This window comes from Serinus canaria, chromosome 1 (assembly GCF_022539315.1).
Source record: "Serinus canaria isolate serCan28SL12 chromosome 1, serCan2020, whole genome shotgun sequence".
Taxonomy (NCBI): Eukaryota; Metazoa; Chordata; class Aves; order Passeriformes; family Fringillidae; genus Serinus; species Serinus canaria.
This window is the reverse complement of record NC_066313.1, coordinates 106765397-106791796: the sequence shown is the minus strand read 5'-3', so window position 1 is coordinate 106791796 and position 26400 is coordinate 106765397. Positions and strand designations below refer to the sequence as shown.

General features: G+C 52.5%; 2 protein-coding genes across 9 annotated transcripts in view; one reads left to right on the top strand and one right to left on the bottom strand.

Moving 5' to 3' along the window:
• Positions 1-26400, top strand: part of BCOR (BCL6 corepressor) — an 82055-nt gene that overhangs the window by 28860 nt on the left and 26795 nt on the right. For 7 of the 8 annotated variants that reach the window (XM_030234386.2, XM_050979179.1, XM_050979175.1 and 4 more), the window contains 5 exons: positions 13960-14089; positions 15582-15660; positions 16568-19396; positions 20091-20144; positions 20614-20797. In XM_030234386.2, coding sequence (XP_030090246.2) covers positions 14004-14089; positions 15582-15660; positions 16568-19396; positions 20091-20144; positions 20614-20797 — 3232 coding nt within the window. In that variant the 5' untranslated portion in view covers positions 13960-14003. The remainder of the gene's footprint in view (positions 1-13959; positions 14090-15581; positions 15661-16567; positions 19397-20090; positions 20145-20613; positions 20798-26400) is intronic. The other variant, XM_050979190.1, reaches the window with a different exon arrangement.
• LOC127059799 (salivary acidic proline-rich phosphoprotein 1/2-like) lies at positions 4027-5145 on the bottom strand. Its single transcript, XM_050976733.1, has 2 exons — positions 4768-5145; positions 4027-4248 (listed from the first exon to the last, which is right to left on the bottom strand). The coding sequence occupies exons 1-2, from the start codon at positions 5143-5145 to the stop codon at positions 4027-4029; spliced, it is 600 nt and encodes a 199-aa protein (XP_050832690.1).

Here is a 26400-nt window from a genome sequence, read left to right as displayed (position 1 = left end):
GTGGACTTAAAGCAGCATGAAGCCAAGTTTAATACTTTCTCCTTAGGCTGGTGTTGCTTTAGAAATAATTGATGGCTAGAGCGGGCCTGCTCCCCTCTGTCTTGGTTTTGCAGTAACCTGAACAGTGGCACGGAGAGCAGGCTTGCCCCTTTGCAATATGCCGAGCAGCGCTCGCTGGCTGCATCGCGTGTGCGTGCCGGAGGGAACGCGGAGGCCCGGGCTGCAGGCAGGGGGAGTTCCCCTGGCTGTGAGCAGATCCCGTTAATCCTCTGGCCTTTCAGGGAACCGGCTTACAGCAGTCGCTGCTCCAGAGCGACCTTTCCCTCCGACCTGACCTGCTCAGGTCCCCGGGCTGCAGCGGGCAGGGCGGTCTCTGCCAGGAGAGTGCATCCTTCCTCGGGTTTCTCCAGAGCAGCATGCCAGTGCTCCAGCAGTATGAGGTGGGGACAGAAAGGAGGAGGCAAAGAACTCCTTGCAAATGTGGCTTTAGGAAAGTTCTGCTGCTTTCCAGCAGGGAATTCATTTTTCCTTGTTTGCTGGATAGCAGTTCTTGGTTGAGGGGAGATTTTTTCCCCTCCTCTCTTCCACTGCTGGAAAAGTTAGTGAGTGAGTGCATCACTCTGTACCTGCCTGCCTGTTTTCCAGAATTGTTGTCTGAAGTATTTGGGACTCCTCCTTCACTCTTTGCACCCCAAAACTGCCTCATGAGCTGATAGAATGGGTGCCATGTGATTAGACATGCAAGGAAGTCCGCTTGGAGAAGATCCTGACAGCATGAAATATAATTTGTGATCTGAAAGACAGTTTCCAGTATAATCTCATTATGCACCACAGACTCCCGGTGTTATTTTGTAGAAGGCGGACAATGATCAATTTACATTGACCTAGGGCTGGGTGAGCTTTTAGATGGTAATTGCCATATTGATTTGCATGCAAAAAGAAGACCTGCTAAAATTAAAGACCGGAAGCTAAATTAAACTAAATTTATTGTCTAGGTGCAAACTAAAAGACTTGTTAAAATCTAGGATAGACTTGGAAAGCTATGAAGTTGAGAGAAACATGATTCTCACCCTGATAACTCTGTAAAATGAATCTACATGATGGGACAAGGGGCTGCAAAGCGCCCATTGTGGGAGGAGGCACACAAGCTGGGGCTGTTCCCTGTAAGCCCTGGCTCCCTAAACAATCAGAGAATAAAATATCTCCTCTGTCCAATGAAAATCTCAGTCTGAATGTTGGGATTGTGGTGCTAAGGAAAACAAAGCTTTATTTGGATAAGACAATTAAAGTGGAAAGCGCAGAATCCACCAGCCACACTGGGAACAGCTCGTATAAAGAGCTAAGTGTGTTCAGTAGAGCACGGGGGAAAGGGGAGGCTCGGGGCTGTGCTCCGTGGCCAAGCCTGCATCAGGAAAGCCTGTCATTGTGCTTCCTCTGCCTGCTTCTTGGAGTGTCCCCAGCCTTGGTGCTTTCCTTTCTCCTGCTGCCCTTGGAGTTATCTCCCACATCCAGGAGCTGCAGCAGCTTGGTGCTGTGGTGGGCTCCTTCCCTGTGCACATCTAGACAGCCCATGGTGGGTTGCAGTCTGCCAGCTCAATCTTTCTCAGAGCATGGTTTGCTTTTCGTTTTCAGCTGGAGGAGCTCTTGGTCTTACCCCAGTACCTCCCCTGGGGGCTTTGTATGCCTTTCAGTATTTGAATATTACAAAACATTTGGGCCTGTAGCGTCAGTTATAAAAGTGAGAATTCCACATTTACGGGAGTATTGGAGTAGCTGGCACTTGGCACAGCTGACAGCAGAGGGAAGTACACCAGTACTTGCACAGAGAGCAAGAGACTCCATGCTTGGGGCAGCTTGATGGGTGTCCTTCTCCCCCTGTGAAAAGGTGCTGTGGGGCTGCCTGTCCCTCACCCACTGCTGTGTTTCCTCTGTGTTCTCCTGGGGTGGCATTGCATCTGGGAGTCTCCTGGAGGGGCGAGAGAGATTTGTGGGGCTGGTTTAGTCATGGTTTGAGTATGGCATTTGTGTATGGTGACAGGTAGGGACAGAGAAGTGAAATCAAAGCTGGAGGGGCGTATTCTCAGCTCTCCTTGAAATTCACAGAGAACTTGTTAATGGCACAAGAAGGGATGGGCTGAGCTCCTCTTTCTAAGTGTAAATTCCCTTCCTGAGCCAAACTTTCTCCATGTGAAAGCTCCTGGCTATGGAGAGATCCTACAGGGATCTCTGATCCTCGGGCAATCCCCTTTGCTCCCACGCCCTGGTGTGCTGGGTTGTGCTTTAAGCTTCTCCAACTTGCCCACAGCAGTAGGAGGCTGAGCTGGGTGTTGAGGAAAGCCCTTCCCACAGGCTGCAGTCCCCCAGGCTCACCTTGCTCTGGCCTGGTTGTACTCCCCTGTACAGTATTTTCCTTTCCTCCTGTTTCAGTAGTCAAGCACAAAGTGGATTAGCAAAGCCCCATGCAGAATTAAACAGTCCGGTGTGAAGTTGTGCAGAGCTCTCAGGACTGGCCTGCCTTCCCCTGCAGACCTCCTGTGCTGTGCCATGCCAGGGCAGCCCAGGAGCAGTGGTGGATGCTTTGCAGGGTCTCCAGGCCTCGCTGGGCAAGGAGAGAAATACCTCTGGCTAAAGTTGGGAGCAGCAGGGGAAGCTGGAACAGTACTTGAGCAAGCAGGAAGTGATCTCCTGGGGTAAACGTTTTAATGGAAGTGTAACCTGGCATTGCACAAAACCCCAACCCGGGCTGCCAGCTGGGGAGGATGCAGGGCTGGAGGAGACGCGTGGGAGGCTGTGCCGTGCTGTGCCAGGGCACCCACAGCCGAGCCCTGTGTGCCGAGCTGGAGGCGGCTGTGGCGAGGCCTGCCCTGAGCAGGTGGCTGAAGGTTGTCTTATTTTAGCTACAGAAGTATCTCTCTAGATCCATTACTGCGAGATCTCGTTTGCAATAAACTATATTGGCTCCCCTCTTTATACAAATTGCTGGTATGAAAGAAAACCCAGCCTATATGCATGGAGGCAGGCATGAGCTAGTGAGATCAGGTTTCCTACTGAGCTCCCAGAGGAGAAGTCAGCATTTGATTGAAGCTACACTTGGTTCTTGGTTCCCAGGGGACAGCAGCCCTGAAACACGAGAGCCCTCCCTCCTTTTTCCCCCTCTTCTCTCTCTTCTTCCTCTAAAAGCCTTTGTGCTGAAAGAGCCTCAGTAGGCACGAATTGCCTGTCTCTCACAAGACTGTGTTGCAGCCTTTGCTGACATTGTTCTGTTAGCAGTGGTTTTTACCAGGCCAGCAGATTTCTAGCTACGTATAGGCAATGAATAGTCGATGATACTGACCTGTGAATATGTACTGGTGTCTTTGGGTGGTGAATCTGATTCGGAAGTCGACTGGAGACTTACCACATTAGTGTGAAGCACCATACCTGCCGGGGTAGTACTGCCCTTTGGCAGGAGTTAGGCCGAGATGGAGACATGCTTCCAATAAAGTCAGCTATTTTTCCTTACTGGTGGTGTCTCCCAGGCTGTATGTAGGTACATAGAAAGTGTTATTTTAGCTCCTGTGGCCTCATAAAGAGTTTGTGCGGGACACAAATTTCAGAGAAAGTTTCCGTGTCTCTGTTTTCCCTTAAAAGATGTGCAATTTGGGTAATGCCAGTACTCAGAATGGGCAAGGAAAGGTTTCCTCGAACAGATTTATTTTCCCCATGCTTCTGTAAAGTAAATTTCACGTCTCCTCCAACTTTGCTGCTGATGTAAAAATAAGGGCAGGGAAGGAGCTATGAGGATTTACACTCAAATTCCAGCTGTGCCCAGCAAAAGGCCCTCCGAGAGTGTGTGCAGCGCACTCCTTTGCTTCCAGGTGGTTGTGTCCTGAACGAAGCTGGGAGTCGTGTTTTAGGTTATTGGCATTTTTCTTTTCTTTTTGTTTTATTTTTTTTTTTCCTCCTTATGGAGGAAAGGAGAAGGTTGGAAGCGTGTCTCTGCCGCCCGGCTGAGCGGAGGGGCCGGGGCCGCCGCGGGTTGCGGGGTCACCGCCCCGGGCAGGAGTGGCGGAGGGGCCCCTCGGCGGGAGGTTCGCTGCCACAGCAGGTCGGACGCTGCCGGCGGCGGACCAGTGCGAGGCGGCCGGGCAGGGATCGGGGGAAGCCCGGCTTTCCCGGGGAAGGGCTGCTCGGAGGCGCGCCGCGCCGCGGGGGCGAGCTCGCCGTGTGCCGCGGGGCGCTGCGCAGCTGCAGGCGCGGCTTTCCCCGCTACAGCGGGGTTCCCCCTCGCCTTTCCCAAAAGCCAGACCGGGAGCGGAGCTCAACTTGTGATTGTGCAGGCGTTTCGTCGGGCGTGAGTGCTGACTGGAAACCCCTGTGTGCTGTGGGGGAGAGCCCCGCGGTGCTTGGCACCCACCGACATCGGGTTGGCGGAGCAGCATCCCGCAGCCCCGGCCCGGCCCGCAGAACCCCCCGGGCAGCGCGGCTCCGCCCGGCCAACCTCCGGGAACAAGCACGTTTCTGGCCCCGGGGCGGGGGAGGTGGGTAGAGGGTGTTCCTTGTTTCGAGTAAACCAGCTGCAGTAGTTGATGGTAAAGCAATGAAGGCAGACACAATGCTGCTGTTGTTGGTTTGATCTCTAACTGGGGATTGTTAGTCTGGATTTAACTCTGAGGCCGGGGGGGCGGGGGTTTTGGTGGGGGGGAAGGCGAAGGCTGTTTACAGCCAGTGCAAATAATGTGACAGCTGTTGGAGCGCGAAAAGCCCGCGCCTCGCTGGCACTCGCACACAAAAGCTCTCGCTGCGGCCGGAGTGGCCCCGGGGCCGCCCCGCCGCTCCCGGAGGCACCGCCCGGCGCTGCGGGGCCCGGCGGGGCTCCCCGGGGCCCGGCGGCATCCCGGGCGGCGGCGGCGGGGCGCCCAGCCGCGCTCCCCTGCCGCCCGCCGCGACGCTTAGGCAAACGCCGCTGGCCGGGGAGAAGCGTTCCGCCCCCTCCCCCCGGCCCCTCTTTCCGCCTCCGCTTGATTTACAAGCGCAGGGAGGCAGCTGGAGGAGCGGCCGGCTCCGTGCCCGGCCCCGGCGCTGGGAAATCCCTCCTGGCGGCAGGTTTGCGCCGGCCCCGGTGACTTTGCGGGAGCGGCGGGCGCGGTGTCCCGGCAGCCCCATAGCCGGAGAGGGCAGCTCGGCTGAGAGCTCGACCGGGCCGGGGCACGGCACGGTGCGGTGGCTGGCAGCACGTTTCCCTCACAAACACGTGTTGGCAGAGAAGTTGCCGCTTGAGATGGCAGCGTACGACCCCTGATAACCTGGATGTGCAGGGATCCCTGGAGTAGGTCTTCAGTGAAAAACTCCTCGTGCATAAATTTCCCGAGTGGCTATTTTCTGCTCAAAGCCTCTGCATCTAAGGCCCTCGGTGTGTCTTCTGAGCGTAGGATATAAAATGCTGTCTGTTCTTGAAGTTTGCTCCAGTACCCAGAGTGATCTCCTGGCCCTTTCAGAAGAGCCTCTGGAAAGTCGAGGAAACTTGGAGAACTGGGTTCCACCCTATATTTGTACCTGACATAATTTCGCTACCTAGAAGAACCGCTGTGTTTTATATAGTAAGTGACCTCCACGTACTATTGTCTTTTTGACGAGGCGTCTCTGGGGTGGAAAGCAGGTAAGAAGGGGAGATGCTTATTTCCCCCCACACCCCCCTTTTAGTCGTTTTGGTCGATGGGTTGTCTTTATCTATTTCTCTCTAGTCAATCTATTATGTTTTTTTTTTCTCTTTTGGCCTTGACTGTCCCCTTGGTCCTTTATGGATTACACTGTGCTATTAGTGGCAAAAGTACACCAGTAGTCATTCAACAATTTTAGCATCAATTCCTATAAACTGGTGTTTTATATGACATGTGCCATTTTTCTGCAAGTATACTGCTTGCGAAACTAGTTTCGCCTTGGAGCAAAGGCGGAAAGATAAACAAGCTTGCATAGCCAAAACACTTGCATAGCCAAAACACTGGCAATTGCTGCCTCCTTCCAAATCTTTTAAAGTCACGGAGCAGTATTTTAAGGATTATGCTGCTGCCTCTGAGGAGGGAATGTCGGCGGCGTTAAAAAAAAAAAAAAAGAAAAAAAGAAGCTAATGCAAATTAGAGAAAAATAATTTTCTTTCAGCGATATGCAATGTATTAGTCACTTGTTATCATGCTTAGAGGCAGACCTCATTTGCGCGTCTGCCAACTCGTTCACATCTGCTCAGAGCTGTTCAGGGCATTTTAACCTTGGCGGTGTCGTGTCGTAGTCCCACGGATCAAGAACGAGTAATTAAAGCTCTAAGCAGCAGCAAAAAATTCATAGCCGCCCATCTGCATCGCAGTTGATTCGCTGCTTTGTTTCGGTGTGGAGCGCCGGGATGGGAAGGCAGGGCCGGTGGCGGCCTGCACGCTGCCTCCTCCATACCGGGGCACAGCCGCTACGGGCAACTTTATGTCCTTTTTATTTACTTTTTCTTTTTTTTTTTCTTTGTAATTTTTGTGGTTTTTTTTCACGTGGTTTTGTTTCCTTTTTTTTTTGCCCCCGGTGCCTTTCGCACGCCGAATAGGGCGGTGTTTGGCGCTGGCTGTGCCCACCCTGGACTGGCGTTTCCTCTGAAGGTGGAGAAGGTGGTGGATGTGAGGTCGGGACACGTTGCAGAGACGTTTAGTCGAGGTGCTCGTAATGCAGCTTTCGTAACTCAGGGCTCGCCAGCGCTTTCCAGAAGTGCTCGGGAAAGCGTTTCCCATTAAAGAGAAACGTTAGCGCCATAAACCCGACATAAACTTTGGGGCGAGGCTAATTCTTATGCATTGTTTAGCAGAAACCAAGCTGTTTATTTGTTGTTGGGAGGAGGAGGAGGGAATAAAAAAAAAAAAAAGGGAACCCCCCCAACTTCCCAAACACTTTTTCTTGCATGTAGTCGCCGAAGGTCCCCGTGCCCCGGCCCTGGCCCTGGCGTGGCTATGCAGACAAAGCCCTGCGGGAAGCGAGAGGCTTCCATGCTGGCCGCGCTAGGTAAAACGAGAGACGGAGGCACCTAAGTTTAATATTTGCCTGTTGTGCGCGGCCATTTGCTGCATGAGGCGCGGAGCCGCCGTCCCCCGGCGGGGCTGCGGGGCTGGGGAGCGGAGGGGGGGGGTTGGGGGAGCAGAGGGAGCCGCTCCCCATCCATCAGCCCCGCGAAGCTGTTGCTCGGTAAATGAGGGAACCACAGGCCCTGTCAGCCGCAGTTATGCAAAATGAAGTCGTCCGTGATCAATATCTCCCAACGTCCCCGACGGATGTGTGTGAGGGCCGCCCCCGCCCAGCGTGCCGCGGCGGCTCCGCGCCGGGGAGCGGTGTGCCGGGGTGGCCGGAGGGAAACCAAGGGCGTACGGCCTATTAATCACTCCACCCCCCGGGGGTGCGGCGGGGGCTGGGGGAAGGAAACGGGGGCCGTGCTCCGGTATTTCTGCCAGGATAACGTTGCGGAAGTGAGCGCAGGCCTTCGCCCAACTCTCTCAGGAGCGCTGGGACTTTTGTATTCAATGGGGGGGGGGGGGTTCCCCCTACCCTGCCTCCTAAGTTTCCCGAGCTATTGGGGGCAGGGGAGTGCTCGCCGGAGCCCGACTAATAGCGAGCCCGTGGCGCTGCGCTCTCCCAGCCTCCCGCGGACGAACAATGGGGGACGAGCGGGGGGAAGGGGCTGCCTCGGTGGTATTTTTCCTTTTTTCCCCTTCTCCCCCCCCCCCTTTTTGCGTTTTCCTTTCTATCCCCCTCCTGGAAAGCAAAAGCCATAGGGAATAAAGGCAACAATGAAGGGTTCCCGGGATGCCGATTGCGCGGCGGTTTAATGGGCTGGTGGGGCGCAGGCCTGCGCTTTTCCTTCCCTGCGCCGGGAATGCGGCCTTAAATTACCTGAAATGCACATTTCTGCCTGGCTCGCGGTGCGTGGGTGTGTGTGCTTGCGTGTGTGTATGTGTCCCTCTCTCCCACTGCTGCCGCTGCTCCGCCTGCGCAGCCCGGGCTCGGCTGCTGTCTGTTGTCTCTGGCAGCGGCAGCGGAAACCTCGCTCCCGTGCGCGCGCGCGGTGTATGTCTATGTGTCTGTGTGTGTGAGTGTGCGTGTGTCTCTGTGTGTGTGAGTGTGTGTGTGACTAAAATGGCGCGGCTGGACTGGGTAGGGAGATGCCGCGGCGGGTGGGCGACGGAAGAGAGCCCGGGCTTTCTCCGTGGGCCCCCGTCTGCGCGGGGGCCCGGGGGTTCCTGCGGCTGAGCCGGTTTGTGGCTCCCTCCTCCGCCACCGCCTCCTCCAGTAGTAGCCTGGTTTCCCGGCACGGCCGGAGCGGCAGCAGGAATCCCCCGGCCCTCCCGGAGTGCGCGTCCCGCCCAGCCACCGCGGCGAGCGCCTGGGGGACAGAGGCATCTCCCGCGCCGAGGGAGGGGACGGGAGGCCCGGGGGTGGGCGCCGTAGCGGCGGTGTGGGGCTGCCAGTGCGGCGGACGGGGACGGTGTTTCCCGCGAATCTCTGGGAAATCCTTCATGCGGTGATGCCTCAAAGTTGGGTACCAGCCGCCTCGCCTCCCCCCTCTGTGTGTGTGTGTGAGTCTTCGCAGCCTCTTTGTCGGGGCGGGGGGGGGGGGGCGGAATGACGTGAGTGCCCCCGCCATATGAATGTCCCGTAGCCTTTAGGTATGAGCATCGCGGTGTGCAGAGGTAGCCTTGGCCGTCCGAGGCAGCTTTGGCCTCGAGGAGCGTGTGCCTGGGCGTCCGGGTCTTCCCCCGGGGCTCCGCGGCAGGCAGCACCGTGTGGGCTTCAGGGGAAGGCAGCCAGGGTTATTTGAAGGATCGCCAGCCATTTTAACTTTCCCTCATTGGCCTCCTCCCCCGCCCCCTTCCCCAGTTCCTAGGCTTATCATTAATTGAAAACTTTTTTCCTCCCCCCTTTTGGCTGCCGCCGGCAGCTGAGAGCGATGCAATGATTCGCCTCGCAGCATATGGGAAAGGGGAACGCGCCGCTGCCGCTCCGGCGCAGCGCCTGTCTGTGCGGGGTCCAAGGAGTGACAGGCGGCGAGGGGGGGCGCGGGGCCGCCGCTCCCTCGGGCCGCCTGTGCTGGGGGGGGCCGACCCCGCCGGAGCCCCGCCGCACTGGGTGTGTCTCCGTGGGGCCGGACCGGAGCCGGGCGCAGAGCGGCGGGCGGCCCGGGGCGGCGGTGCCCGGGGAGGGTAGGATGTCCCGCCGGCGCTGGTGCGGCCGCTGGCGCTGGCTCGGCAGCCCCGGGTGCCCCCGGTCGGCTCCGCCGCGCCGTGTTTACATGGCAGAAAGTGTCGGTCGCTCTTGGACACGTGACGGTGTGGGAGTCGCGGGAGGGGAGGAACACGGGGGACACGGGAAGGATGGGGGGTGGCTGCGGTAAGAGCCTTAAAATAGTGGCCGACCACCTCGTGCTGCCTGCACGCTGCCTAAACCGAGATGCACTGCTGTCGTGCATGACTTTATATGTATTTTAAATCGGTTTAGCGATCTTGCTGGCGCATTGTGCTTAGCTTTATGGTTAAATGAAATGCCACACGTCCCGGGTAAAGGTCAAACTTCTTCTCTAATCCGCGGATCCGTGCGGCGGCTACTTAGTCTGCAGCTTCCTCCTCTGGTTTACAAAAAGTGTCACTAGCGGTGATGTCGTGTGGAGATTGCATAAAAAAACCCCACAGTATATTTTATTTTTTTATACATATATATATAAAAAGCGCAGCCAAGCCTATTCTTTTAACACTTGTCTAATATTAGATCGCTGGCTGCTGCCAGAGCTTTATACGGCACATTGTAAACGGTGCAGCAATACGGTGTCTCTGAAGTCTCCTTTCTAGCCGTGGCACAGGTCGTTGTTCCTATAAGTCGTAAATATATAAGTCGGAGGTACAAGATAAACGAGGTACCTAAACACATTCATAAGCATCAGCCCGTATTTAAGCTTATAAATACCGTGCGAGCGCTGCCCTTTAAATCAAGCTCCAGATGAACGGGGCTGAGGGCTAATCGAAGTAGATCACTACGAGTCCCCGATTGCTTTTCACTTCTTTCTCAGGGATTTTCACAAATCTAGAAATGATCCTTCCAGTGGCCTGGAACCGGGCGGCGACGGTGCGGGGGGGGGAAGGGGCCCCCGGGGGGGGGTGATGTGGGGGAGGGCTCAGAGGCCGGTAATTTATTGCATCGCTTTTAATATCCGAAAGGCTGGGTTGTTTGCCGAAGATCCCCGCGCTCCGTCGATACCATCGGCTCTCGCGGAGGTTTTTTTAAACCCCTCGCAGCCCTCCCCGCCGGCTGCCGCTGCGCTGCCGCTGCTGCTGCCGGCTCCGTGGCTTGTGCAGTGGAAACTGGCAGGCTGCCAGGCGGAGCTCGGAGGTGGAAAAGAGTAAAGGCGCCAAAAGGGAACTCGTGCGCCGCTGCAATTCTCCTGCCGACCCGCTTCCTGGCTTGCTGCAGCCGCTGGCCCCGCCGGGCTTCCTCCGGGCGCCCCCCCGCCCCCCCCCCCCAATCCCCTCCGCCCCTCCACGCCCCTCGCTGAGACTTTCACCTCGCAAACTGGCCGGCAGGCACCCTGGGGTCATGGGGGTGGAGAGGGAGGGGGAAGAGCAGGCTGCCCTGTCCCGGGTGGCGCTGCCATCGCCTCCTCTTTCCCCCGGAGGCACGGAGAAGTGGAGTCTTCCTCTTCCTCCTTCTCCCCCTCCCCGCGGGCATCGGGTTTTTCTCGTTTCCACGCCAGCAGCGTGTTAACAAAACTTTGCTGCTGCTGGCGTCAATGGCTGCCAAAAGTCTGTTGACGTTGAGAGGGAGACCCAAACGTTTCCCTTTTTAATCAGCTGCCCGAGCAGTGCGGTGTGTGCCTGTGCCTGCCTCTGCAGCGCGGGGTCGGCGGGGCGCGGGCAGCGCGGGAGGTGGGTGGGTGTTCCCGGCGCGGCTCGGCTCGGCTCGGCACGGCTCGGCTCGGCACGCCGGGGCCCCGCTCGGCAGCACGCCGGGAAGCAGGTTAGTGCTTGCAGGCGCTTTTCACAACTGGTTTCACACGGCGGCATCGCTGCGGAACCGCGTGTGCGTTGCGCGCCTCACTCTTTTCCACCCCCCCCACCCCCCCCCACCCCGCGCCTCCCTTCCTCCCTTCCTCCCTCCCTCCTCCGTGCATCACCGTCTATATTTAGCCGCAAATGGCTCTATCGGCCAGACACCTCCCGGAGGAAATGCCGTGCGCGCTCCGGCTGCCGAGCCGCGCTCCGGCTGCCGAGCCCCGCTCCGCGCCCCGCCGCGCAGCGCAGCGGGGGCGGCCGGGGGGGCTGCGGCGCTCTGGGGCGCGCTGACGGTGGCCCGGTGGGTGACAGAGGGAGGGAGGGAGGGAGAGACGTGTCCTCGGTTTCCTCCGTGCGCTGGGGCGCTCAGCCCACCGTCGGGGTTGCATAACGGGACCGGCTGCGCCCACCCCCGCGGAAGCTGGGTATATAAATAGGTGCGGTGCCCCCCACTGTACCCCCCCCCGTCCCCGCAGCGCAGAGCGCTTGTGGCGCTGCCGGCGTTTGGCCGAGCCTCCGTGAGCCGGTATCCCCCGACAGGCAGCTGCTTGTGGGGAGGGACAGGGTGTGCGAAGAGTTAAAAGTCTGCTGCTTGTTGCAATGAAATTATGGCTGGCAGTGGCGCCGCTGCTCGTTCAGCAGACCTCCACTTTTAAACAGTTCACAAGAAGTTCATCAGGGCGGCGATGATTATAACTGCACACACGCGCGCACCCGGGGCGCACAGCGAGAAGGGGTGCCTTTGGGGAAGGGGCTGGCAGACTTCGGGGGTGCGGGCTCTGACCTGCCTGGTGGCCCTGGGACATCCCACCACGTCCCTGCGACCGGGCGGGTTTTGCCCTTGCTCGGGTGGTGGTGGCTGTGGGACATGGGGCCTCCAGATTACCCGCTTTTGGCTGGGGAAGATCTCACTCCCCCCATGCAACTTCAGCATTTCACTATCTGCACGTGTCAGGGGATTGATGTGCTTTAGTTCAGGCACCTCGTCTTATCTTAATGATACATTTCCAGCGAGGAAAGCAGGCGGGCGCAGGCAGCCCCTCTGAGGAGCCTGGCCCCAAGGGAAGTGGGGCACAGAGAGAGCGGGACTGTGCCGTCGAGGGCCTTCCCTGCGCCGGTGTCTGTCCCTTGCAGATGAGGCAGCGCACAGGGTGGCTACTAACCTTACGTAAAACCCTAAATCACTCTCTCCATGCTGCTGCTGCCTCTATTGAAAACATTACGAGCGGCGCATCTGGAAACCAGTAAATCTGTCCAGAAAACGTCTTTCCAGTGAAATAACTCCTTTTGAATGATAGCGCGGTAACTAACCTCCGTGGATTTTTGTTTCCTCGCGGCGATTTGTGCGGACTTCATTAGGAAAAGCTAACCGTTGTGGAGAAAGGAGGGTCAACGCGCCGTTTCATTAATATACATTTGTTCCAGACGTGGAGTTTTGCACAAAAGGCCTCTCTGAGGGGAGAAAAAAGTGTTGGGGAACAAGGCTTTCCTGCCGTTTCAGTTCTTAAACCTCTCTGAACGTGTGTGAAGTATTGTGTTAAAGGCCCAATCTGGGCTTCTTCCCTATTAAATGCCAAAGTGATCATTTGCATATTTTGTAGCCTGACAAAGGAAATGAGTTTGCTGGGGAAGCATGGATGCTTTGGGAGACGTTAGGCATTAAACTCCCAGTGGTCAATCGCCCGTTACTGGCTTGTGTGTGTGTAAAAGGAGTATCATGCCTCCTGCTTAAAGGCTTCTATTTTTGTGAGAGAGGAAGAGCTGAGGGATATCCTGTGCATTAAAGGCTCCCCCTACTTATTAACCCAGCATTTAGCAGCAGGATGCAGGCTGAAGCTCAGTCAAAAGAAACGACTCAACCTCCGAAGAGCAATTAAAATCTTGCACTGGAATAAATCATGCGCCGCGATAATCCTGTTAATAAAACGCAGCTTGTCCTGACACTTCGCTCATGCAGCAAACTAGAATTTAATGTGAGCGGAGGTGGCATTAGGCAAGGTAGAGGGGAGGAAAAGCCTTTCCCTCTCTGCCACTGGACGTGAAAATGTGGTTACCTTTCACCTGCCTCTCTGGCTGTACACAGCGCCGATCCTCTTGGACTGCTAATACTTCTCCAGTGAGCCCGCTAATGATTTCTTTCCCTGGAGTGAGCAGGCATCATTGAATTACTGAAAGCACTCGCAGCAGCAGCAGCAGCAGCAGCAGCAGAGCAGCTCCAATGCAGAAGCAGCCAGGGCTCCTCGCTTAATCAAATCAAGGGGTGGGGAGCTCGCCAACCCACTTACTATTTTTAACCCCTTTCTCCAAGTTAGTCATGTGCAGATGCTAAAAGGGAGGGTTTTATTTAGATGCCTTCTGTAGCAGCGTCTCTTCAGTTTTAAGTCCTCGTGTAAAAACCTTATCAGCAATCAGCGTAGCTAATACATGCGGTATGTGGTTGTTCTTGCCATGCTCTCCTGCTCCTGTGTGTTCCTAATGCAGGGCTTTTGTGAGTTCCTGTGGGTTGTTTGAATGTCCCCCAGGCTCATGGGGTCTCCCTCCTTGGTTCAGTCTATGTGAGATGAAGATTTGGGGACTGGTGCGTACTTGGCCGTCTGAGTCATTTCTTGTGGAAATGAAATGCTGTGGAGAAACTTTTTATTTGTCGATAGTCTGGAATGATTCTTAATTTTCTGGATGTGCGCTGGGGAAAAGATCCATCTCCTCTGACCTATAAATGCCCTCAATTTGCTCCTTTATTGCCGGGTATCTCCCTTAGCGGTTAACGTAGGCAGCTCACTCCCCGCACCAATCCTGCATTCATTATTAATTACCCGGAGGGAGGCTGGCTGCTCTGCCGTGATGTTTGCACTTCCTCCTAGACAAATCTGCTCAACTTTTTGTTTCTTTTTTCTTCTTCTTTTCTTTTTCTTAATAGAATATAAAACCTCGAAGAAAAGCGTTGATTTTTAAGAAGACGTCATGCTTTCTGCAACTCCCCTGTATGGCAACGTTCATAGCTGGATGAGCAATGAGAGGGTCCGCATGTGTGGAATTAATGAAGACAGGTAAATATTTAAGCTTCTGGCAAGTTAAACCACACTGTAATTCTGCAGAGCAAGGTCTCAGAGTTTGCTCACTTCCCTAATACTGGAGCAGAAAGCTGCCACCTTGAATAGAGATCAGCCCAGCTTGGAGGGAGGGCAAAGGGAGAGAGTCAAGACGTGCCTGAGAGCAGTAGAGCAGATGCTGATTTACTACATAACAGGCAACCTGGGTCAGTGAAGTGGGGACGCACCCAAAGCAACCTTTGAATGTGCTTTTACAATTAATTTATTGTTTTGCATTTGTGAAGGGGAATTAAACCAAATAGTGCACGTTTTCTTGTGGTGATTCTCTGCAGCAGAGGGGCTTGTGCCTGCAATTTGGTGTTCCCTGCCTTTGGACCAATAGCTTGTCATGGGAAATAGGGTCAGTAGTGTCTGTCTCCCACAAGTGAATTTCTCCTCCTCCCCACCTTTTTTCCTGCTGAGTATAATTCAATTGATGATCAAGATTACAGTGTTCGATGGGATGACACAGGCACTGGCAGGTGCCCCCTTCCCTTAAATCCCAGCTCTTTAAAAAGCAAAATGATGCTGGACAGAAGCTGCAGATGTGCCTCCAGTTCTCTGTGCCAGTTTTGTGTGGTTTTAGTGCTTTTCTCTCTTCTCATTCTCTGTTCTCACTGTTGTGTGAAAAGCCTCCAAAAGCTGGTGGAAGTTTTTGGTCTTTGCAGGGAATACTATTTGCAAACATAAGCTGAAGGAAAACAGCCAAGCATCTCACTTTGCTTTCTCACCCTCCCTCCCCACTTTCCTCCCAGTTGTTCAGGGATAATAACTGTATGTGCTACTTGCAGGGAAGGTGAATCTTTTAAAAACAAATGGATTAAAATCACATTTCTGCTTTATGGTGATGATATGCCTTTAAGCACTTCGATTGAAAGGAGTTCTTTTGGGTAATGCTGAAACTTTCCTTCTGCTGCATGTCAGTGATTTTTATCCCTGGGATTTGAAATTTGGCACTAAGGTATATTCTTTATTGGTGATTTCTGTGATAACAAGTCCCAGAGCTGCAACACTGGTATGGCACAGATGTGCATCTCCCTCTTAAGCATGGAAGAGCTGATGTTCATATGATATTAGTGTGTGTGTTTTAATTTTATCCTCAGCATGTTTATGGATGGTATATGAGCAGAGTATGTTGAAAATGGGATATTCTCCCCCTGGAAAAAGGAAAGGGCAAGGAGCAAAAGAGAAGACCTTTACAAAAACTGCTTGCTTTGGAAGAGGCTGCTCTGAGATGCACTTGGTGTGTTCTTGTTGTCAAAGTCCTTTATGCTTATTTTCAAATGGTCCTTGCTTTTCAAAGTAGTCAGCATGTATGGGCACAGAGAAGAATAAATATGTTATCTCATGGGACTTCTCTAGGGGAATCAAAATAAGGAGGTGATATGATATTGCACTGATCCAAGATGCACAGGATGTTTTCAAATAGTAAGCTTCTGTTTTTCAATAGGAAAATTCCCGTTAATGATGCTGATGCACCGAAAAGCAGACTGGAGTTGAGGGAGGAGAATCACCTGAATCACAGTGTGGTAAGAAGTTACAAGCTTCATGCTGCAGATGAATTTGTGCCTGTCCTCCCCACCATGACTGACTCCTGCCCCTGGCTGTTATTACGTGGTCCGTTAAAACATCTTCCTGTTGCAGCCCTAGTGGGCTTGGGCACATTCAGGTTGTTTCTGTGAAACAGTGAAGTTGGGGCGTTGTTTATTTATCTTGTTAATCTCTTGATGCTTTGTGATATGTGTTCTTGTATGACTTCAGATTCTTACTGTTGCTGTTACGATTAATGCCATGCAGAATACCAGCATGTGTGACAAAAATAGTTCATGTAAGCATTAAGAATATCAGTGTTCCAGCAAAATTGGTGGGGTTGTCCTTTCTTTAAGTCTACATGGGGAGCAGCAGGTGGGAAAGAAATCTGATGGCAGACCTTTCTTCATGCTGCATCCTCAGATGCCTTGCCCCATGAATCATGTGGCAGTGGTGAGCCCCAGGACAGAGCTGTGCTGGAGGGAGAGGTCCTGGAGGAGGATGAGGATGAGGAGGAGAGGCATTCAATCCTTCTCTTTCTGGTCTCCATGCCACAGCCCATGTCCTCTTGCTCTGGGAGGGCTGGGACTGAAGAGCCAGTTGCACAGGAGCAGAGCCTCTGAGCACTGTCTCTGGGCCACTCCTGGCTGCTTGAGTCCTCACACCTTTGTTCCTGTTTGAATTTTGGATTTGGAGAGATTGGTGTTGATGTTTGTGGTGTTATATATATTACTCTGTAGGTTCCTGTTCTCCCATTTTCCAGTGTAACCAGCCTCTGTACGTTTTCACAACAAACAGCATGTTTGCATTGTTACTGTTTCTCGTCCAAAATGCTGATCTATCAGTAGCTTGAATGGTAGTTGTGGTAGTGAGATGCGAAAGTAACGTGCTTCTTATTCTGTAAAGGTGGATGCAACTACAGCACATCGCATTGACAGCCTTGCAGCTCTGAGTATGGACAGGTCTGGGCTCATGCGAGAAGGACTCAGAGTGCCCAGTAGCATTGTCTATTCCAGCTTGTGTGGACTTGGCTCGGAAAAATCACGGGATGCTACGGGTTCGATAGCCAGCCTGGGATTTACTCCTGAAAGAAATCCAGAGATACAGTTTAAGTCTAATCCCCCCGAAGCGGTGGAAAGCGCAGCTGTCTCTGGAAAAGCCCCAAACGGCTTCAGCGCTATATACAAAACGCCACCTGGAATACAAAAAAACTCTGTCCCGACAGGGGAGACACTGGGTTTGGACCGAGCTGCGGGTGACAGGCAGAGTCCCCTCGGTGTCAATGGTGCTAGTTACCTAAGGCTCCCCTGGGTGAACCCCTACATGGAGGGTGCAACGCCCACCATATACCCTTTCCTTGACTCACCAAATAAGTATTCGTTGAACATGTACAAGGCATTGCTACCTCAGCAGTCCACCTACAGCTTACCGCAGCACCTGGCTTACTCACCCGTATGTACGAATGGTGAACGTTTTTTATACCTGCCTCCCTCCCACTACGTTGCCCCTCACATCCCTTCGTCGCTGGCGTCGCCCATGAGGCTCTCGACTGCTTCAGCTTCACCAGCAATCCCACCTTTGGTGCACTGTCCGGATAAGAGCTTGTCGTGGAAGATGGGTGTGAGCCCAGGCACCCCTGTGGACACGCACGCCTACCCCCACATCCAGGGCAGCAAGCAGCCCCGGGTCCCCACCGCCAAGCCGGCCCCTGCCAACTTGCCAGGGGATCCTGCGCTCCTGCTGCCGCACTCACCCCGGCCATCTCCCCGCCTCCCCCTGCCTGCCCAAGTCGGGGATGCCTATGCCGATTTCCACAAACATTTCCCCAGGATCACCACCTCTCCCTCCTCTGCTGTTACGCTCCCAAAGCCCTACGTGAACATTGGCGGCGAATTTCCACCTGCTCGCCTCTCCAATGGGAAGCTTCCCAAAGGCAGTGATGCTGGGGAGGCACCCCTCCCATCTGCCCCCCATGCACGGAAAGCTGGCCACGAGCGGAAGGACAGCAGGTCCCCCCCACTCCTGGAAAAGCAGACCCCAACCAAAGACGTCACCGACAAACCGCTGGACTTGTCGGCGAAAGTGGTTGATGCGGAAACCGCTAGCAAGTCGGACCACGGTAAGAAAATTATGCCAACAGTGCTGGTGCATGGAAGGGCAGGAGGAGGGACACACTTGCCAGGCGGTGACATCGTTCAGAAAGAAACCATTTCTCCCGGGAACAGCTGCCCCATCTACAGGCCCGAAATTATCAGCACAGCGCCATCCTCCTGGATCGTTCCTGGTCCCAGCCCCAGTGAGGAGGCTGGGAAGAATGTCCAACTGAAAAACAAGGCACTGGACTGGGTTATGCCACAGCCGCGGAGCTCCTCCTGCCCCAGGATGGGTGGCACGGAAGCAGTGGTTGGCAGTGTTTCAGGGACGGTGTCAGCAGGGGGGCGGCCGGCGTCAGCGTCACCAGCTCCCAATGCCAACGTGGATTGCGCCAAGACGGCCCGGAGCTCTGCAGAGAGCACCGCCTCGGTTATCCAGCATGTTGGGCAGCCTGTCGCCACCCCTGCGAAGCACAGCAGTAAGGTGGCCAAGTCCTGTGCTCAGGAAGCCAACTTCAAAGCAACCGAGACTGCCCTGGCCTCCAGCCCCATCTTCCTGCCGCCCAATGAGGCGTTTCGCTCCCCGCCTCTGCCCTACCCCAGGAGCTACCTCCCATATCCAGTGCCAGAGGGGATCGCCATCAGCCCTCTCACCCTCCATGGGAAAGGACATGTCTACCCTCACCCGGTCTTGCTGCCCAACGGCAGCCTCTACCCCACCCACCTGGCTCCCAAACCCGGCCTCCCTTACAGCCTGCCAGCCGGGAGGGGGGAGTTCATGACCTACCAGGATGCTCTGGGAGTGGGGATGGTGCACCCCATGCTGTTGCAGCATTCAGCTCTGGAAATCAATAAGGAGGAGAAGACGGAACGGAGGTCACGGTCTCACGAGAGGGTCCGCTATGAGGACCCGGCTCTGCGGGGCCGATTGCCAGAGCTCCTGGAGAGCGGTGGGAAGATGCATTTCGAAATGCCCAGTGACAAGAGCGTGAAATTGCACCAGAACTCTGGCCATAGTAAAAACTCTGCAAAAAGCGACAAACACCTTTTCCCGGATCTTCTGCGAGACGAGCAGGAAGCTAAGACCGAAGCAAACGTAACGAAAGCCAGCTTTGCTACAGAAAGCAGTAATCAGACTAATGACCCTTCAAAGCACAAGGTAGAGCAGGCGTCTCAGCACAGAGATTTTATTGTAATGAGAGAGGAGTTTGGAAGAAATAATGATGTTCACGAAACCTATAATTTCAAGCAAGCCCAGAGTTCATCAGTGTTCGGCTTAAGGAAAGAAGATTTATCTGTGAGCCAGCCTAAAGAGAGAGTGGCGGTCCAGCCTTCTCCTGTTTTCTTGGAAAGCGCGCACGAGAGCGATGCTCCAGCTCTGGCTTTTGGCAAGGTGCAGGAGGACGCGAAGCCATTCTGCATGGGGACCGCGCCGCCGAGCATCGATGCCAGCCAGACCTATACCAAAGACGGAGCCGACGACGTGGAGTCTGCTGATGGCAAAATCCTGAAACCCAAGCCGTCTAAACTGGCCAAGAGGATTGCAAACTCTGCCGGTTATGTAGGTGACCGATTCAAGTGTGTGACGACGGAGCTCTACGCCGACTCCAGCCAGCTCAGCCGGGAGCAGCGGGCGTTGCAGGTGAGTCGGAGCGGCCCAACAACCGCTGCGCTCTTTGTCGGTATTGATTTCTCTGTTGCAAGTCACAGTTGAGTTTTTAAAGTTGAGAGAAGCGACACAGGTGGGGAGACCAGAGCATTTTTTTGTCGGGGCGTACTGGCCATAAGTGGTTTTAAATAACAAAGTAAGTTTATTAATGAGAGTGAGGCAATGTAAAGAATATGTGTGGCTTATAGGTATGTATGGGCTAGCCAGCTTTAAAGGGCTTTTACTAAGATCTGATACAAATGTTAATGCACGTTAATGCAATGTTTGTGCAGTTTCAAGGGGAGTCGGACAGGCATGCATGTTACCTTGGCGCTGGCTGTAATGTCTGAGCTGGCCTGTGGTGCCAGCCAGCACAGAAACCCAGAAGTTTTGATTAGTATGCCAAACGTGCCATTGGATGGTGAGGAGTTGCAGTCATGCATTAGTGGGTCTCAGGCAACGTTGGTTCCAAGTGAGCGCCTAGGGAAGAGTAGAAGTGGTATTGAGGTTGATGCTGAGGGATGATAGACAGATATTGTGTAGGAATATTCTTAGGGTGTTTTACTTTTAATGAAGGGATGAGTTAAGCCAAATTGTTTTGCATTGTTAAGAAAAGAATTGGTTTATGCTTATAAAAATGGATGAAATTATCTAAATGATCCATTGAGTGCCCATTTTAATTACATAGATGGAAGGATTACAAGAGGACAGTATTTTATGTCTACCTGCTGCTTACTGTGAGGTCAGTTCTTCAAATTTTTATTACTAGACTCTTACATAAACCTTTGAGTTAAATTTCATTTCCAAATACACAAAGGGAAGTTTGTGGGCCATGGTCGTCTTTTATTCATTGTATGGTTTTGTGTTGTTGTTTTTTTTTTTCCCTTTAAAATTTTATTTTATTTTATTTCTTTTTGGTTTTGTCTCTTTTTACCTCCAAAATGGAATGTTTTTGTTTTAAATATAATATACATTTATATATAATCTTTTATATATATATACTTATATATGAAAGAATTGTGTGGATATTTGCTTATAAGATGCTAGAACACTGTTTTACAAGTCAGGTGTGTTAAAATCCTACCCTTAGCTGTTTATCTGAAACCCTGGTTTTGAATCAATTTTTCTTTGGAAATGCTTTCATATAAGGTAAGGTAAATGAAGTAGTTTTTATTGCAAGACTTTTTTTTTTATATCAATTTTCTTTCTAGCGTGCAATGATGCGCTTCTCAGAGTTGGAGATGAAAGAGAGAGAAGGCCAGACAGCTACCAAAGACTCAGAGGTCTGCAGATTCAGCCAGGCAGATTGGGAAAACTTGAAAGGAAACAGTGAAAAGAAGCCAAAGTCTGTTGCTCTGGAAGATGCCATTGCTGACCAAAATGACAATGACAGATGTAAGCGAATTTAGATGGCTTTCTGAAGCGTGTATGTGTCTCTTTGCCATGGCAGCTTGCAGCAAAGCAAGCAAATCTTCGTGTTCTCGCTGTGCTGCTGGTGAAAGTCACTGACCTCATCCTCTGCAGGTGCTGAGTTGCCACGGCTGGTACCCTCTGTGCTTGTTTTGGGGCTTGCAAGTTTCTGGTTGCCATTGCACCTGCTTTTCAGGAGATAGTAAACTGTCTGTCTCTGCCTTAGAGAGATCCTCCTTTTAACTGATGGGGTGCTACATCAGCCAGTGAGAGCAAATGTCCAAGGTTATGTTTTAAATACAGAAAGGATATGGGGGAAGACAGGAAAGCGAGAAGGAGTTCAGCTTCCTGAAGTTGCAGTAGCACTGAGATATGCCAGTATTGCAGTCTTCAAAGCAAGGATGGAGGACAGAAGAGTGAAGTGGGGAAGGATGTGATCTGCCAGGCTTGTCCTTAAAAGCTGGCAGTAACAACTCCAGATGATAAGAAGTTACTTTTCCTGGTGACTTCTGCTGCAGTGGCTGGGAGGTTTGGGAGGCACAGGTTCTTGCAGGCAGAGTCTGTGAAACTCCCTGTGGGGCTGTCTGCTCCCTGTAGGCTGTTACAGGCTGTCAAAGGACTATGGAAAATGCAACGTCCTAAAAGTAAGATAAAAATTAAAGAATAGTATTAGGGGATTTTTTACTATATTCAAGAAAGATCACTTCTTTTTTGTTTGCACTCTCAGTAAGCATATGGCTTCTGTCAGTTTCCACCTTTTCTTTGTTTTTGTGTTTTACCTAGGTATTTAAAGAATGGATCAGTTCCTTCTGTTACTACTTTGTTTTGAACAACTCAGAAAAAAAAAGATCGGTGGTGAAAGCATTGCAAAACAAGGGGAATTGTACTGCAGACTGCACTGTGTGTGTGTGTGTGGCTGTGTAACTCAGTGGTTAAGTGTGCGCTTTGGTAGGTGGAGATTCATGAGTAGGGCTAGTAGAAAATTTCATTCAGGCAATTTAATAACTTTAAATTATTGTTCTGGTCTTTGGTTAATGCTTTTGGCAGAGAGCATGCTGGTCAGTCGTACTTGCTTGGTTGCTCGCCTAAATTCAAGTTACTGTGGCATTGCTATCGCTGAAACGACAGCCTCCACAAAAACTGGCATGGCACAATAGCAAGGGAAGGTTTTAATTGTGGAAGTGGAGAGGGTAGCAGGGTGGGGAGAGGCTGGCTGAGCCTCTGGAAGCTGGGCAGCCTTTTCCTTCTCCAAGCTCTATCGAGGTAGCTGCAGGGAGGAAGGCACAGCTGCCTTGGCAGTCCCTGTGCTAAGGCTGAGAGCTGGGCAGGCTGCTGCCCTGGCTGTCCCCTTTGCAGCCTTCCTTGCTCCTCGGGGATGCCCTGGTGATGTCCTCTGTTAAATCCTACCCTGGGTATGCAGCAAAGCTAGAAGAGCAGCAGCAGCACCAGTCCTGCTGGCTGGTTCTGGCTGCAGAGAGGGTTCAGCAGAGGAGGGATGATGGGCTGTGGAGTTGAGAGGGGGGCACAGGGGATTAACAGAGGGAGGGAAGGCAGGCTTGCTCAGGGATGTGGGGCTGCATGTGGGGGCTGTGGAGAGGATGAGTATTAGAGCATAATTGTATGCTGAAACCACTCCCCCCATCCTTGCAAAAGGCTGATGATACGGTTTGTCTGTAAATTCACCATTTAGTGAGATCTCTGGCACTTGAATCTGCTGGCTAAAATTTGTTTGAGACTGTTAAATAGTTGTTGGAAGCAGGGAAAGTATGTTCAGTCTTATGTTGGTTCATTCCGCTCCTCTGCTAATTAGCTCTGACTTAACAGGCTATTTCAGACTTTGGCCAAATGTCTAAACTCCTAAAAGCACGGATCTGTTCTGCTGAGGGAGCTCCTTTTTTTTGTACGCCCGCCTGGGCAGCAGCAAATACTTACCAGTACAGATTCAGGTCTCAGTAAAAGTTTTTTATCGTGGTGGTTCACCTCCTGCCCCTCGGGATAGCAGCTGATAAATCAGGAAGCCGAGTTTCACACCTCTTGAATGCCTCTACTGTGGTGGCTTGGGCTCTCTGTTGGGGCTTGAGCCACCAGCAGCCTCAATGCATCTCTCACTGAGCGACTGGCAAAGGGGTGATGAGATCTGCCTTCCCTTCCCCTTCGGTGGGAGCCAAGGCTGCTGATCTTTTGCCTTCCCTTTGCTGTCAATTTCTGACCACGCTGTTGGTGTGTTTGGCTTTAAAGCTCCTGAACGGGAATGAGCTGATGGTTTGCAGCCTCTCGTGTTTCCTTTCTGCCTCCTGTGAGCGATCTTGCTGCTTGAAAAGTTGTTTGTGTTTGTCTGGCGCTAGCTTGAAAGTGAAACAGCCGTGCCTTTACCGGTGTGAGGAGGGGGTTTAGGAGTGAAACTGGCGGGCTGTTCTGCCCGCTCTGCCAGCACTTCACCTGCCTGATGTCAGCGGGAAAGAAGGAAACTGCATCCAAAACTGTGATTGTGGCACAGAGCCAGCTCCCAGGGCTCCCCTGCTGCCGCCTGGGCCGAGCTTGGCACGGAGCTCCAGAGCCGATCGGCCCTGGCAGCTGCCTGCCCCCTTGGCTCCTCTAAACCTACCAGTGCAACAAAAGCCTAAATAACACAGGCAGGTGATGCTTACAGAGGCATTTCATGGGATGGAAACTGCTTTTTTTTTAGCTTGTCCTAGGACTTGCTGTTTTTCCTAGCTGTGTTGCACATGTATAGACTTTTTTGGAAGCACACGAAGGCACAATATCCGGTTCCTTAAACTTTTCCTCTGACTTGGCAGTGTGTGATTTTCTTTACTGGGAATCTCCTTAAGTTTGAGCATCGAGCCTCCTGGAGAAGGGTAAAAGAGGTGGGCTGTTGTTTTGTTTAGCTTTTTGTTTTGCCTTTTTTTTTTTAAAGGCCCAATTTAAGGCAGGTAATCGTGCTAGCTAATTAATGAGCAATTAAATGTGATCAGTAAATTAGAAGTGCTTCAGTTCTCTCCCATCTCGTCTAGGTTTTGCTGGGCATCTGAGACCGGGCATCTGAGAGCAGCCGCAAAGCTGCTTTGTTGCCAAGGTGACTTGTAAATGTTGCTGAGGCAATGCTGCTCCAGTGCATTTTCATAGCACAAACATGATAAATTATGGGATGCACATGTCATGAGTCATAGGATTGTTCAGAGATCAAGTGATTTAAGCTGTTGGCACGGACACACGCATCAATACGGGCATGTGATGATCGCATGTCGGTTCATTACAAAGCTCTTCCAGAGGTTCTGAAAATCATACCCGAGTGTGAAAGAGTGAATGAATTGTACAAACTGTGAATTTCTTGATCGGAGAGCATGACTTCACCTGTTTATTTAATTTTTTAGGATGGGAGACGGTGGCTGTTTAAGCCTTAGCTGGGCAAAATTACCCCAGTATATTAGAAGCCTGATCTTAAGGCAGGAGTGAGGTCATAAGGAAGAAGTTAAAACAGTTGGTATGTGTGAAGGTAAATGGTGCAATGTGCCAAAACACATTGCACTGTTGATTGTAGCATTGTAGTGAGGTACCAGTGTCCCTTTGCATGGTGATGCCCTGCTTTTCCTTTTTCTTGCTGGGCTGTGTGTACACTGGAACAAGTGAAAGATGGAGGCAGTAAACATGTCCTTTGCCCTGGTCAGTTATTACCTTCCTGCCACAGGACATAAGTGGGAGAAAAAAAAAGTCTGTGCACTGATGCACTGAGAGTGGTGGTTGCTTGTTTGTGCAGTGTGTAGGCTTGGGCAGAATGCAACAAATGCAGAAAGCTCCCAAGCAGAGGTACTTGGAGGGAAAAGTGGGATTAGCTGGGTTCCCTCTGCCCCATGGGATGCTCAGAGTTGAATTCTGAGGATATTTTAGAGAATTTCTTACTGTTGTTGTGATCTCCCTGCTGAATACTGGGTTTTAACTTTTATGTAGTCATTTCTGTTCTTGGATGAATAAAGGGTGTCTTGCATATAAGTGAGCGCAATGAGAGGTTGCTCCAGAGAAGAGGAAAGGCTGTTTTTAGCTGCCATGTTATTTGAACAAAAGAATCTGCAGCTTGAACACTAAGATGTGTTTCCTTGTTTGCATCGAATGGGAGGGTCTGGTCTTGTTGACAGCAGTTGACAGCAACAGGAAGGTGGAAAAATGAAAGAAAGTTTTTTGGGTAGCGTGTTTGTGCGTGTCTGTAACTGCTCCTTTTGAGATTGTAACCCGTGCACTAAGAAGATATTGCTTCAGACAGAAACCAACTGTGAAGAAGCATCTTAATTCTTCCTTGTTTTTAGATTGGTAGGACAGTGAAAAATGGTTTGAATTGTTGTTGCTGGTTGTCACAACTGGTGTGACACTGGCAAATACTGGAGGCTTGAGGAAGGAGCACATTTAAGAGTTTAATCTCCTTACTCATAGAGGTGTGTTGCTATGAGAACTCAGCATTTATCCTGTGTTTCTGGCTACCTCGCCACTGTTTGAATAATGATGATACGAGAACTCCCAAGTATTTTGTTGTTGTTTTCTTCCTCAGGCAGAGAAGAGGATGTTGTAGCTACATGGTGCGGGAGGGGAGGTGGTGGGAACAAAAGCAGATAAATTCTCCTCATCCTTGTTGGGCACGCATGTTATGCTTATGTTGCTGTGCTTCTTGTTGACATTTGTATCTTAATTTGGGGAGACATCGCGTCTGATCCCAGTTGCTTGCAAAACAGTTTGAGGACGGAGCGGAATCCGGTGGTAAAATATTAATAGAGCCTGCTCTCGGTGAGGCAGCCGCAGCTGTGCCGGGGGGAAAAACCTCCGGGCTTGCGACGTGTAGGTGCAGGCTGCAAGGAGAGCCTGGCAGCCCGTGAGTGTCCCCAGCAGTGAGTGAGTGAATGAGTGAGTGAGTGACCTTTGTGCTTTGGCACTGAGAACCCGGCTGCGGGAGCGCACAGGCAAGGGCACGTCCCGCGGCTCCCGGGCTGCTCCCGCCTCGGTGCAGGGTGATTACACAACCGGGATTAGTGTGCGGAGATGCCGCTTCCCCAATGCCTTACTGCAGGAGCGGGACGGATTGCATAGTGTGTGCAGCGTGTGCAGTGGGCGGCCCCTGAGAGCGATTTCTGCCTTGGCAGCTGCGGAGATGGAGCTCTGGTCCCCTGAGGGTCCCTCTGGGATGTCACCGGGCAGTGGAGGCCAAGTTGTCACGGAGCTGCTGGCAGCCAGGGCTTTTTGGATGAGCAGCAGTAGGTGTGTGCTGTTCTTCCCAGCACGTGGAGCCCCAGAGGAAGGCTGACAGTGACAAGCTGTTAGCGAGGGCTCTCCCCTCTTAATTTTTCAGCGCAGTCTGAGCGAGCAGCGCTAGACATCCCCGTGCCAACTCCTCTTGCAGATAGAGAAGGAATTAATCTGCAGCAGGTTGCTTTCGGTGGTGGCAGGCTGGAATTAGCTTGCTGTTTCCTGCAAGCCGTAAAGATTAAGACCATCACCCTCCCTGCCCCCCCCCCTACAGCCTGCTACTTCCTTTGACCCTGCAAGAGCTTCTCTGGGAATTGGTCAGGATGTGCCTGCCTTTTCTCAGGCCAGACAGTGTTCGG

Coding starts and splice junctions, on each gene's coding strand:
- LOC127059799 (XM_050976733.1), bottom strand. CDS start 5,145: ATGGGGCTGCCGGGACACCGCGCCCGCCGCTCCCGCAAAGTCACCGGG. Junction 4,249..4,767: donor GCCGCAGCGAGAGCTTTTGT/GTGCGAGTGCCA, acceptor ACCCCGCTGTAG/CGGGGAAAGCCGCGCCTGCA.